We start from the raw sequence: 13,405 nt of genomic DNA on the forward strand, positions 1-13,405 counted from the left end.
AATAAATAGTGTGGATAAAGATGGCCGTCCTGAAATGGCCATATCATATTGCTCAGTAATAAATAGTGTGGATAAAGATGACAATCGTGAAATGGCCATATCATATTGCTCAGTAATAAATAGTGTGGATAAAGATGGCCGTCCTGAAATGGCCATATCATATTGCTCAGTAATAAATAGTGTGGATAAAGATGGCCGTCCTGAAATGGCCATATCATATTGCTCAGTAATAAATAGTGTGGATAAAGATGGCCGTCCTGAAATGGCCATATCATATTGCTCAGTAATAAATAGTGTGGATAAAGATGGCCGTCCTGAAATGGCCATATCATATTGCTCAGTAATAAATAGTGTGGATAAAGATGGCCGTCCTGAAATGGCCATATCATATTGCTCAGTAATAAATAGTGTGGATAAAGATGGCCGTCCTGAAATGGCCATATCATATTGCTCAGTAATAAATAGTGTGGATAAAGATGGCCGTCCTGAAATGGCCATATCATATTGCTCAGTAATAAATAGTGTGGATAAAGATGGCCGTCCTGAAATGGCCATATCATATTGCTCAGTAATAAATAGTGTGAATTAAGTGTACAATAAAACGTAATATTTTTAATAAAAGCATCTCTGTGTGGTTAAAGCTTGTTATCTCTAAGTTAAACATAAAATGTAAAAAATAAATTTAAAAAAAAGCATATATTTGTATCTTGTGACTGATTATGTCACGCGTCATTTCCATGCCATTCGCGCACTATGTCATGCACCTTGACCTATAGATGGGGGTTGAGTCGTCGCGTCGTCGCTTTTCGTTTGTAGCTTCCATCTGTCAAAGCATCATCGGAGCGGTCATTACTAATATTCAGTCGAGAGTAAAGTAACGTTTAGTGCCTTTTCTCATTGGCTTCTTTGGGTTATTGGATACAACTGGTCGCCAGAACGCATTCAGCGACTGTTTTTGGCTGACGAGTGCCACAAACGCATCACTTTAGCCAGGTATGTTTTGGTGAGGAGGGATGCTATTAGCCAGTAGCCATGGTGATAAATGAACTGATAAATCCAATGCAAAAATAAATCCTAGTTTAAATAAATGGTAATGCAAACCGTTTGACCTGTTATTGGTTAGGATATACACTGGGGTCCCAAATGATTGACACCCTTGGTTAGGAGATACAGCGTGGTTCCAAATTATTGACACCCTTGGTTAGGATATACAGTGGGGTCCCAAATGATTGACACCCTTGGTTAGGATATACAGCGGGGTTCCAAATTATTGACACCCTTGGTTAGGATATACAGCGTGGTCCCAAATGATTGACACCCTTGGTTAGGATATACACTGGGGTCCCAAATTATTGACACCCTTGGTAAAGATGAGAGAAAAAAGGACTGTATGAAATGTGTTTATGAACTGCCCTCTGCAATTCAAAACAAAGGTTTTCAATGGGGTTTTTAAGTCCGGAGACTGAGATGGCCTTTCAATGGGGTTTTTAAGTCCGGAGACTGAGATGGCCTTTCAATGGGGTTTTTAAGTCCGGAGACTGAGATGGCCTTTCAATGGGGTTTTTAAGTCCGGAGACTGAGATGGCCTTTCAATGGGGTTTTTAAGTCCGGAGACTGAGATGGCCATTCAATGTGGTTTTTAAGTCCAGAGACTGAGATGGCCTTTCAATGGGGTTTTTAAGTCCGGAGACTGAGATGGCCATTCAATGGGGTTTTTAAGTCCAGAGACTGAGATGGCCTTTCAATGGGGTTTTTAAGTCCGGACACTGAGATGGCCATTGCAAAATGTTGATTTTTGGTGGCCAATTAACCATTTCTTTGGATTTTTATGTGTGCTTGGGGTTATTGTCCCCAAGTGGATCTTCCAGTAAGACAAGTTTCAGCTACCTGACAGAGGCAACCAGTTTTTTGGGGCTAAAAATGTCCTGGTACTTGGTAGAGTTCATGATGCCGTTGACCTTAACAAAGGCCCCAGGACCAGCGGAAGCAGAACAGCCCCATGACATCAAAGATCCAGCACCATATTCCACAGTAGGTAATGGGGTTATTCTCTGCTCATACATCCTGATTTGGACACCAAACACACCGCTGGTCTGCGTGGACAAAGAGCTCTATCTGACCCAAAGCACCAGGTTCCAATCCAAGTGGCGTTTAGAAAACTCCAGCCGTTTACATTTGTTGGATGACATGAATAGAGAGCTCTTTAGCCACACACCAATGGAACAGTTGTATTAGCATAACATTATATAATTACCCCCAAAAATCACAGCGTACAATATAGCTTAGTGTTTGTATAATTTAATACAGTCATTTCTGCTCATCTTTATCAAGGGTGTCAATCATTTGGAAGCCCACTATCTATTACATTAAATGTAAAATGATCCCTGAAAACAAATAACAATGTGCTTACTTCCTCAATACTCCCAGGCTAGAGACTAACGGGATCAGATAGCCCTCCCTCAATACTCCCAGGCTAGAGACTAACGGGATCAGATAGCCCTCCCTCAATACTCCCAGGCTAGAGACTAACGGGATCAGATAGCCCTCCCTCAATACTCCCAGGCTAGAGACTAACGGGATCAGATAGCCTTCCCTCAATACTCCCAGGCTAGAGACTAACGGGATCAGATAGCCCTTCCTCAATACTCCCAGGCTAGAGACTAGCGGGATCAGATAGCCCTCCCTCAATACTCCCAGGTTAGAGACTAACAGGATCAGATAGCCCTTCCTCAATACTCCCAGGCTAGAGACTAACGGGATCAATTGGCCCAGTGTTTGACATCTCTCTTTATGCTTTGCGCCAGGATGGAGTTAATATTGGACACCGCTAAGAGCCAGGGTCAGACCCAGAGCCAGGGGGGTCAGACTGTCTCCCCTCCCTCAATCTTCCCCTATCGCTTCACCTCTGACGGGCGTCTGTGTCACCGGGTCACCCAGGAGCCCTTCATGTTCCAGCGGAGCTGTGACCCAGACGCCGCCCAGAGAGAGGACCAGGCCTTATGTCTCCACATCACCCAACACGTTCACTCTCTCCTGGAGGAGCAGCTGCACCTCTTCAGGCTCTACCTCCCACCCCTCAGCAAGGAGCTCTACCTCCCTCCTCCACCCCACAGCAAGGGGGTCTACCTCCCTCCTCCATCTCTCAGCAAGGGGGTCTACCTCCCTCCTCCATCTTTCAGAAAGGAGGTCTACCTCCCTCCTCCACCAGAGCCTCAGGGGGACCACAGGGTCTACTTTAGCCCCCACCGAGGAGCCCCCAGCCAGGGCTACGTGTACCTCTCCCCTGGGGCCCTGGAGAGCCCTGCCACCCTGTTGGTGGTGGTCCAGGACCGGGGAACGATGCGCTGCGGGCTGTGGAGCTGGAGGGCTGCTGCCAGCCGAGGTCTGGAAAGAGGCAGCATGATCCCCTACGTGAAGAGGGTCCTAGAAGAGGGCAGCTCTGTCCTCCTGATGAACCCCAACCAGGGAGGAGGTGTTGGGGAGACTCCGGAGGAGCACGTTCACCGTGTCTGGGACCTCCTGGTGTCGCGCTGCGTCTCCCGGCGTGTCGTCGTGGTAGCGCACGGTTATGGAGGCCTGGCGTTCGTGGACCTGCTGTGCCGACGCCCACAACAAGTGGTGGGGCAGGTGTGGGCGGCGGCCTTCCTGGACTCCTCCCACAGCCTGTGGCACCAGCAGTTGGACGCGGTGGGCCGGGAGTGGCTGAGGACACGCTCTAGGAGGTGGGTTGATGTCTTTATATAACCAGGGAAGTCAGGACACGCTCTAAGAGGTGTCTTTATATAACCAGGGAAGTCAGGACACGCTCTAGGAGGTGTCTTTATATAACCAGGGAAGTCAGGACACGCTCTAGGAGGTGGGTTGGTGTCTTTATATAACCAGGGAAGTCAGGACACGCTCTAGGAGGTGGGTTGGTGTCTTTATATAACCAGAGAAGTCAGGACACGCTCTAAGAGGTGTCTTTATATAACCAGGGAAGTCAGGACGCGCTCTAGGAGGTGTCTTTATATAACCAGGGAAGTCAGGACACGCTCTAGGAGGTGGGTTGATGTCTTTATATAACCAGGGAAGTCAGGAAACGCTCTAAGAGGTGTCTTTATATAACCAGGGAAGTCAGGACGCGCTCTAGGAGGTGTCTTTATATAACCAGGGAAGTCAGGACACGCTCTAGGAGGTGGGTTGATGTCTTTATATAACCAGGGAAGTCAGGACACGCTCTAGGAGGTGTCTTTATATAACCAGGGAAGTCAGGACACGCTCTAGGAGGTGGGTTGATGTCTTTATATAACCAGGGAAGTCAGGAAACGCTCTAAGAGGTGTCTTTATATAACCAGGGAAGTCAGGACGCGCTCTAGGAGGTGTCTTTATATAACCAGGGAAGTCAGGACACGCTCTAGGAGGTGGGTTGATGTCTTTATATAACCAGGGAAGTCAGGACACGCTCTAGGAGGTGGGTTGATGTCTTTATATAACCAGGGAAGTCAGGACACGCTCTAGGAGGTGGGTTGATGTCTTTATATAACCAGGGAAGTCAGGACACACTCTAGGAGGTGGGTTGATGTCTTTATATAACCAGGGAAGTCAGGACACGCTCTAGGAGGTGGGTTGATGTCTTTATATAACCAGGGAAGTCGGGACACGCTCTAGGAGGTGGGTTGATGTCTTTATATAACCAGGGAAGTCAGGACACGCTCTAGGAGGTGGGTTGGTGTCTTTATATAACCAGGGAAGTCAGGACACGCTCTAGGAGGTGGGTTGGTGTCTTTATATAACCAGGGAAGTCAGGACACGATCTAGGAGGTGGGTTGATGTCTTTATATAACCAGGGAAGTCAGGACACGCTCTAGGAGGTGGGTTGATGTCTTTATATAACCAGGGAAGTCAGGACACGCTCCAGGAGGTGGGTTGGTGTCTTTATATAACCAGGGAAGTAATTGACAATATATTCTCTTTTACATTGCACATTACATAACACGTTGCCTGTTAGGTGGGTACTGAGCTCCAAGCCCCTGAACCAGCCGGTGGGGTCGCTGAAAGCAGGATGCCCTCAGATGTCAGCTGGGACACAGAGTCATGACGCGGCTCCATCTGTCTGCATGGAGTCTGTGTTCAGGTTCTTCTCCAAAACGCTGAGTCCTAAACCACCCAGCACCTTCAGTATGGTGACCCGCAGCAGGGGCACAGTGGGACAGATCAGACCTCACAGTGGGAGAGGCATCACCAGGCCTTACTGACAGCACCAGTGGGACAGATCAGACCTCACAAGTGGAGAGGCATCACCAGGCCTTATTGACAGCACCAGTGGGACAGATCAGACCTCACAGTGGGAGAGGCATCACCAGACCTTACTGACAGCACCAGTGGGACAGATCAGACCTCACAACGGGAGAGGCATCACCAGGCCTTACTGACAGCACCAGTGGGACAGATCAGACCTCACAACGGGAGAGGCATCACCAGGCCTTATTGACAGCACCAGTGGGACAGATCAGACCTCACAACGGGAGAGGCATCACCAGGCCTTATTGACAGCACCAGTGGGACAGATCAGACCTCACAACGGGAGAGGCATCACCAGGCCTTACTGACAGCACCAGTGAAGTACAGGAGTACAGTGGGAATTTAGTATTTATCTTACGGTCAGAAAGACACGTGTCTAATTCACGCGAATACATTTTCCTGGACTCTGGATGAGGTCATCCTAAATATTTAGTTTCATTTTGTTAAGACACTCCAGGTCCTCCTAAATATTTAGTTTCATTTTGTTAAGACACTCCAGGTCCTCCTAAATATTTAGTGTCATTTTGTTAAGACACTCCAGGCCCTCCTAAATATTTAGTGTCATTTTGTTAAGACACTCCAGGTCATCCTAAATATTTAGTGTAATTTTGTTAAGACACTCCAGGTCATCCTAAATATTTAGTGTCATTTTGTTAAGACACTCCAGGTCATCCTAAATATTTAGTGTCATTTTGTTAAGACACTCCAGGTCCTCCTAAATATTTAGTGTCATTTTGTTAAGACACTCCAGGCCCTCCTAAATATTTAGTGTCATTTTGTTAAGACACTCCAGGTCATCCTAAATATTTAGTGTCATTTTGTTAAGACACTCCAGGTCCTCCTAAATATTTAGTGTCATTTTGTTAAGACACTCCAGGTCCTCCTAAATATTTAGTGTCATTTTGTTAAGACACTCCAGGTCATCCTAAATATTTAGTGTCATTTTGTTAAGACACTCCAGGTCATCCTAAATATTTAGTTTCATTTTGTTAAGACACTCCAGGTCCTCCTAAATATTTAGTGTCATTTTGTTAAGACACTCCAGGTCATCCTAAATATTTAGTGTCATTTTGTTAAGACACTCCAGGTCATCCTAAATATTTAGTGTCATTTTGTTAAGACACTCCAGGTCATCCTAAATATTTAGTTTCATTTTGTTAAGACACTCCAGGTCCTCCTAAATATTTAGTTTCATTTTGTTAAGACACTCCAGGTCATCCTAAATATTTAGTTTCATTTTGTTAAGACACTCCAGGCCCTCCTAAATATTTAGTGTCATTTTGTTAAGACACTCCAGGTCCTCCTAAATATTTAGTTTCATTTTGTTAAGACACTCCAGGTCCTCCTAAATATTTAGTTTCATTTTGTTAAGACACTCCAGGCCCTCCTAAATATTTAGTTTCATTTTGTTAAGACACTCCAGGTCATCCTAAATATTTAGTTTCATTTTGTTAAGACACTCCAGGCCCTCCTAAATATTTAGTGTCATTTTGTTAAGACACTCCAGGTCATCCTAAATATTTAGTGTCATTTTGTTAAGACACTCCAGGGTCAGACTTGTCGATAGCAGATTGTGGATAAATACTTTTTTTCATCTTACTATCTGTGAAATACTAAAGACATTTAAAGACATGTAAAATGCATTTTTTTGGGGCACATTTATACAAATAAAATGTTATCTAGAATAAAAAATGTACCGCATTTATCAACAATTCCCTCTGGGTAATATATCTCATGGTAACCACACAACTGTGGGTAATATATCTCATGGTAACCACACAACTCTGGGTAATATATATAAAGGTCACCACACAACTCTGGGTAATATATCTCATGGTAACCACACAACTCTGGGTAATATATATAAAGGTCACCACACAACTCTGGGTAATATATCTCATGGTAACCACACAACTCTGGGTAATATATCTCATGGTAACCACACAACTGTGGGTAATATATCTCATGGTAACCACACAACTCTGGGTAATATATCTCACGGTAACCACACAACTCTGGGTAATATATCTCATGGTAACCACACAACTCTGGGTAATATATATCATGGTAACCACACAACTCTGGGTAATATATCTCATGGTAACCACACAACTCTGGGTAATATATCTCATGGTAACCACACAACTCTGGGTAATATATCTCATGGTAACCACACAACTCTGGGCAATATATCTCATGGTAACCACACAACTCTGGGCAATATATCTCATGGTAACCACACAACTCTGGGTAATATATCTCATGGTAACCACACAACTCTGGGTAATATATCTCATGGTAACCACACAACTCTGGGTAATATATCTCATGGTAACCACACAACTCTGGGTAATATATCTCATGGTAACCACACAACTCTGGGTAATATATCTCATGGTAACCACACAACTCTGGGTAATATATCTCATGGTAACCACACAACTCTGGGTAATATATCTCATGGTAACCACACAACTCTGGGTAATATATCTCATGGTAACCACACAACTCTGGGTAATATATCTCATGGTAACCACACAACTCTGGGCAATATATCTCATGGTAACCACACAACTCTGGGCAATATATCTCATGGTAACCACACAACTCTGGGCAATATATCTCATGGTAACCACACAACTCTGGGCAATATATCTCATGGTAACCACACAACTCTGGGTAATATATCTCATGGTAACCACACAACTCTGGGTAATATATCTCATGGTAACCACACAACTCTGGGCAATATATCTCATGGTAACCACACAACTCTGGGCAATATATCTCATGGTAACCACACAACTCTGGGTAATATATCTCATGGTAACCACACAACTCTGGGTAATATATCTCATGGTAACCACACAACTCTGGGTAATATATCTCATGGTAACCACACAACTCTGGGTAATATATCTCATGGTAACCACACAACTCTGGGTAATATATCTCATGGTAACCACACAACTCTGGGTAATATATCTCATGGTAACCACACAACTCTGGGTAATATATCTCATGGTAACCACACAACTCTGGGTAATATATCTCATGGTAACCACACAACTCTGGGTAATATATCTCATGGTAACCACACAACTCTGGGCAATATATCTCATGGTAACCACACAACTCTGGGCAATATATCTCATGGTAACCACACAACTCTGGGGAAGTCTGGGTAATATATCTCATGGTAACCACACAACTCTGGGCAATATATCTCATGGTAACCACACAACTCTGGGGAAGTCTGGGTAATATATCTCATGGTAACCACACAACTCTGGGGAAGTCTGGGTAATATATCTCATGGTAACCACACAACTCGGTGAATGTAGATGACTCTGAGAAGAATGAGTAGGTGTGGGAAGTCTGACTTTATGGAAATGTCAGTTAACGACAAGTAACACTGAAGACGAACACCAAAAGCCCATTTAGACCCAATCAGCCTCTTCAAAATAAGTTACTAAATACAAGATAACACAAGGATCTCCAGCACTGTCTGTGGTGCCTGGGCTTAGTTAATACAAGGACCTCCAGCACTGTCTGTGGTGCCTGGGCTTAGATAATACAAGGATCTCCTGCAGTCTGTAGTGCCTGGGCTTAGTTAATACAAGGACCTCCAGCACTGTCTGTGGTGCCTGGGCTTAGATAATACAAGGATCTCCTGCAGTCTGTAGTGCCTGGGCTTAGTTAATACAAGGACCTCCAGCACTGTCTGTGATGCCTGGGCTTAGATAATACAAGGATCTCCTGCAGTCTGTAGTGCCTGGGCTTAGATAATACAAGGATCTCCAGCACTGTCTGTGGTGCCTGGGCTTAGATAATACAAGGATCTCCTGCAGTCTGTAGTGCCTGGGCTTAGTTAATACAAGGATCTCCTGCAGTCTGTAGTGCCTGGGCTTAGTTAATACAAGGATCTCCTGCAGTCTGTAGTGCCTGGGCTTAGTTAATACAAGGACCTCCAGCACTGTCTGTAGTGCCTGGGCTTAGTTAATACAAGGATCTCCTGCAGTCTGTAGTGCCTGGGCTTAGTTAATACAAGGATCTCCAGCACTGTCTGTGGTGCCTGGGCTTAGATAATACAAGGATCTCCAGCACTGTCTGTGGTGCCTGGGCTTAGATAATACAAGGATCTCCAGCACTGTCTGTGGTGCCTGGGCTTAGATAATACAAGGATCTCCTGCACTGTGAATGGCCTTATTACATTTATTGTGGTGAAACAGTAGAGATGAAACCAAACATTATTTGAAGTGACACATTTATTAACACATTTCAAAAGGGGGTCAGACCTTGTCACCAAACATACATGAGATTCAGCATTCCAACTTTAAACAAGAGGCAACAAGAAATGTCCAGCTGTCAACGAGTCTTCATTGTATGAAATAAAGGATTGTCCACTCTGACATGTACCTGTGTCTCTTATAGAGATCTATTTCCCTAGGAAATATCAACCCTCACGTTATGGACAGTTTCACTAAACACTACATCAGAATGGTGAAGTGAGATGGCGCCAGCTGCAGTGGTGTCTCTTGATAACGCCAATACCACAATTGTCCAGGCTGAGCCAATCGGTTCTGTGCTGGGCCAATCGGTTCTGTGCTGGGCCAATCCGTTCTGTGCTGGGCCAATCGGTTCTGTGCTGAGCCAATCTGTTCTGTGCTGGGCCAATCTGTTCTGTGCTGGGCCAATCCGTTCTGTGCTGGGCCAATCTGTTCTGTGCTGGGCCAATCCGTTCTGTGCTGGTCAGACGTTTTCTTTTCCCATGAATTGTCGGCAGCTTGAGCGCTCAAACCGTGCTGAAGGCCCCCCAGACAACATCTGCAGCCAGGGTGCTTGAAACCGCACTGAAGGGTGGGGAATCGTGGTGAAATCTAGATCCCATGGTTGAGCAGGTCGTGATGGGGTTAGATCCCATGGTTGAGCAGGTCGTGATGGGGTTAGATCCCATGGTTGAGTAGGTTGTGATGGGATTAGATCCCATGGTTGAGCAGGTCGTGATGGGGTTAGATCCCATGGTTGAGCAGGTCTTGATGGGGTTAGATCCCGTGGTTGAGCAGGTCGTGATGGGGTTAGATCCCATGGTTGAGCAGGTCGTGATGGGGTTAGATCCCATGGTTGAGCAGGTCGTGATGGGGTTAGATCCCATGGTTGAGCAGGTCGTGATGGGGTTAGATCCCATGGTTGAGCAGGTCGTGATGGGGTTAGATCCCATGGTTGAGCAGGTTGTGATGGGGTTAGATCCCATGGTTGAGCAGGTCGTGATGGGATTAGATCCCATGGTAGAGCAGGTCGTACTTGGGGATGTTCTGAGGGTCGATGGGACTCTTGACGATCATCTTCCCTCTCATAGCTCCTCTGTAGATCACCTCGATCAGATCCAGGAAGTCCTGCTTGGTCTTAAAACTGCCCACAAACTTGGTGTGATCTGGAGACCTGTATAGGGACAACATTGTTTTAGCTATAGGCCTACAAAGGGGAAATGGTTTGTAGCTAATATGAGGAGTACCCACAACTATGACATTAAAAGGAGTGTGTTACAACTCACTGAAACTAACACTGTATAATCAACCAGTGGTATTCTAGCGCCCGAGTCCAGTTGTAGGCCATCTTCCTTCTCAACACTAAGATGTCACCACTCACCCATAATCAACCTTCATGTGTTGTCCGTTGAAGAAGAAGACGGTAGACGGGATGTAGCTGATGTCGAAGTATCTCGTGTAGACGGGAGCCGAGTCCACATCCACGATGTAGATAGCCGCCATGTTACTCAGGTCGTGGGCGGTTTTGGACAGCTGGCAAAATAATGACAACACTGTCATTCCGATTCAGACAGACAAACGTTTTTTTTTTTTTTTTTTACAATGACAGTGTTGGTGTAAATATTGGTAACGACTGACATGCATGTCAATGTTTACTGGCCACAACATTGTAGTAGTTAGCCAGCTAGCTACACATGCTAATGTTAGCTACTTACAATCTCGTCAAGCTGCAGGCAGACCGAGTCTTCATCTCTTCCAAACCGAAGAACTAAAACCTTTTCAGCGACAGTTTTTATTACCTCGTCTATGTCCCTTTTGCATGACAATTTGGCCAAAAACAAACTCATTTTGTTAGCTGCTGGCTAGCATTGTGTTCAGTTTGACAAACGAAAATGGACGTACCGGTATGTTGTGTAACACCATAAAACGTCCGTCAGAAATTGTGACCGAACAACCGCTAGTGTCCGCTGCTTCTTTCCTGTCGTTTGAGCCAAGTATGTTGATATTTGTTTAACGTCTAATACTGCGTTTTACTAGTATATCCGTACGTAGTATGGCTAGTACATTTTAGCTTGCTGTTTGGGGTTTTATAGCACTTTGAGATATCAGCTGATGTAAGAAGGGCTTTAATAAATACATTTGATTTGATTAGAAGCAGTAGGCTAGAAAGATTTCAGACACAACCACAGTTTTTCGTTCAAATAAACACACAAAAAACCACTCAATCCATCAACAAAAACAACTACGTTTAACTTATATATTAAAGTGAGCATGTTTTTCTATACAGTTAACCATTGGGGTGTCTGAAGAAAGGGAGAGAGATAAAAGAGAGAACCAGAAATCACCCTCAATCTATCTCATCTACATACAGTTGAAGTCGGAAGTTTACATACACCTTAGCCAAATACATTTAAACTCAGTTTCACAATCCCTGACATTTAATCCTAGTAAAAAGGACATAGATGTGTGGTGATTGGTCGACCTGGCTGTGAGGTCACTTCCTGTAGGGTGAGTGGTGGGGGGGGGTCGTCAGAGAGTGTCTTGGGGGGGCGAGACAGGGGGGCAGGAGTGGGACTTAATGCTGTTGTGTTTACTGTCTGCCTCGTCGAAGTCTAACAGTCGATCGTTGACGTTGACGTCCATACAGCCGTGGTAGTAGGCTGTCACTGGGGTGGCGGAGACTGGGACCTCATCTGGAGACGGACGGAGGGATTAAATACCCAGAAACACTTCACACGTCATCAATGAAATCTGAATCAGTTCTGAAATATGGACTACGTTAGTTAGTTTCACCAACCTGGAAGTCCTGTGGCTAATGAGCTACTAGCTAGTTACCTGGCAGTCCTGTGGCTAATGAACTACTAGCTAGTTACCTGGCAGTCCTGTGGCTAATGAGCTACTAGCTAGTTACCTGGAAGTCCTGTGGCTAATGAGCTACTAGCTAGTTACCTGGAAGTCCTGTGGCTAATGAGCTACTAGCTAGTTACCTGGAAGTCCTGTGGCTAATGAGCTACTAGCTAGTTACCTGGCAGTCCTGTGGCTAATGAGCTACTAGCTAGTTACCTGGAAGTCCTGTGGCTAATGAGCTACTAGATAATTACCTGGAAGTCCTGTGGCTAATGAGCTACTAGCTAGTTACCTGGAAGTCCTGTGGCTAATGAGCTACTAGCTAGTTACCTGGAAGTCCTGTGGCTAATGAGCTACTAGCTAGTTACCTGGCAGTCCTGTGGCTAATGAGCTACTAGCTAGTTACCTGGAAGTCCTGTGGCTAATGAGCTACTAGCTAGTTACCTTGGAAGTCCTGTGGCTAATGAGCTACTAGCTAGTTACCTTGGAAGTCCTGTGGCTATTGAGCTACTAGCTAGTTACCTGGCAGTCCTGTGGCTAATGAGCTACTAGCTAGTTACCTGGCAGTCCTGTGGCTAATGAGCTACTAGCTAGTTACCTGGCAGTCCTGTGGCTAATGAGCTACTAGCTAGTTACCTGGAAGTCCTGTGGCTAATGAGCTACTAGCTAGTTACCTGGCAGTCCTGTGGCTAATGAGCTACTAGCTAGTTACCTGGCAGTCCTGTGGCTAATGAGCTACTAGCTAGTTACCTGGAAGTCCTGTGGCTAATGAGCTACTAGCTAGTTACCTGGAAGTCCTGTGGCTAATGAGCTACTAGCTAGTTACCTGGAAGTCCTGTGGCTAATGAGCTACTAGCTAGTTACCTGGAAGTCCTGTGGCTAATGAGCTACTAGCTAGTTACCTGGAAGTCCTGTGGCTAATGAGCTACTAGCTAGTTACCTTGGAAGTCCTGTGGCTAATGAGCTACTAGCTAGTTACCTGGAAGTCCTGTGGCTAATGAGCTACTAGC

At 45.2% G+C, this 13,405-nt stretch overlaps 3 protein-coding genes across 5 annotated transcripts in view; 1 reads left to right on the plus strand and 2 right to left on the minus strand.

The window, feature by feature from the left end:
• Nucleotides 1-771: 771 nt before the first annotated feature.
• Nucleotides 772-6,989, plus strand: LOC149975359 (cotranscriptional regulator ARB2A homolog). Of its 2 annotated transcripts, XM_090206697.1 has the most exons (3): nucleotides 772-993; nucleotides 2,805-3,722; nucleotides 4,988-6,989. In XM_090206697.1, exons 2-3 carry the CDS (start codon nucleotides 2,806-2,808, stop codon nucleotides 5,232-5,234), a joined length of 1,164 nt encoding a protein of 387 aa, XP_090062823.1. In that variant the 5' UTR covers nucleotides 772-993; nucleotide 2,805; the 3' UTR covers nucleotides 5,235-6,989. The 2 variants fall into 2 exon arrangements, with proteins under 2 accessions (XP_090062823.1, XP_090062822.1); XM_090206696.1 differs by lacking the exon at nucleotides 772-993 and having other exon boundaries at nucleotides 2,791-3,722; nucleotides 4,988-6,325.
• A 2,544-nt stretch (nucleotides 6,990-9,533) lies between these two features.
• LOC110495343 (thioredoxin-like protein 4B) lies at nucleotides 9,534-11,542 on the minus strand. Its single transcript, XM_021570563.3, has 3 exons — nucleotides 11,264-11,542; nucleotides 10,930-11,081; nucleotides 9,534-10,722 (listed from the first exon to the last, which is right to left on the minus strand). The coding sequence occupies exons 1-3, from the start codon at nucleotides 11,393-11,395 to the stop codon at nucleotides 10,557-10,559; spliced, it is 450 nt and encodes a 149-aa protein (XP_021426238.2). The 5' UTR covers nucleotides 11,396-11,542; the 3' UTR covers nucleotides 9,534-10,556.
• Nucleotides 11,543-11,658: 116 nt separating this feature from the next.
• The window catches only part of LOC110495335 (protein S), a 59,793-nt gene continuing 58,046 nt past the window's right edge, over nucleotides 11,659-13,405 (minus strand). For both annotated transcript variants that reach the window (XM_090206698.1, XM_090206699.1), the window contains one exon: nucleotides 11,659-12,241. In XM_090206698.1, the coding sequence (XP_090062824.1) occupies nucleotides 12,078-12,241 (164 nt within the window). In that variant the 3' untranslated portion in view covers nucleotides 11,659-12,077. The remainder of the gene's footprint in view (nucleotides 12,242-13,405) is intronic.

Source organism: Oncorhynchus mykiss, chromosome 18, assembly GCF_057628025.1.
Source record: "Oncorhynchus mykiss isolate SJ-2025 chromosome 18, ASM5762802v1, whole genome shotgun sequence".
In the NCBI taxonomy this organism is placed as follows: domain Eukaryota; kingdom Metazoa; phylum Chordata; class Actinopteri; order Salmoniformes; family Salmonidae; genus Oncorhynchus; species Oncorhynchus mykiss.

Bases quoted from the DNA above. Each gene is read 5' to 3' on its own strand.
- LOC149975359 (XM_090206696.1), top strand. From the start codon at position 2,791: ATGCTTTGCGCCAGGATGGAGTTAATATTGGACACCGCTAAGAGCCAG. The intron at 3,723-4,987 runs GTGGGTTGATGT...GTTGCCTGTTAG, and splicing joins CTGAGGACACGCTCTAGGAG to GTGGGTACTGAGCTCCAAGC.
- LOC110495343 (XM_021570563.3), bottom strand. From the start codon at position 11,395: ATGAGTTTGTTTTTGGCCAAATTGTCATGCAAAAGGGACATAGACGAG. The intron at 11,082-11,263 runs GTAAGTAGCTAA...TTATTTTGCCAG, and splicing joins GCCTGCAGCTTGACGAGATT to CTGTCCAAAACCGCCCACGA. The intron at 10,723-10,929 runs GTGAGTGGTGAC...GTCCCTATACAG, and splicing joins CACATGAAGGTTGATTATGG to GTCTCCAGATCACACCAAGT.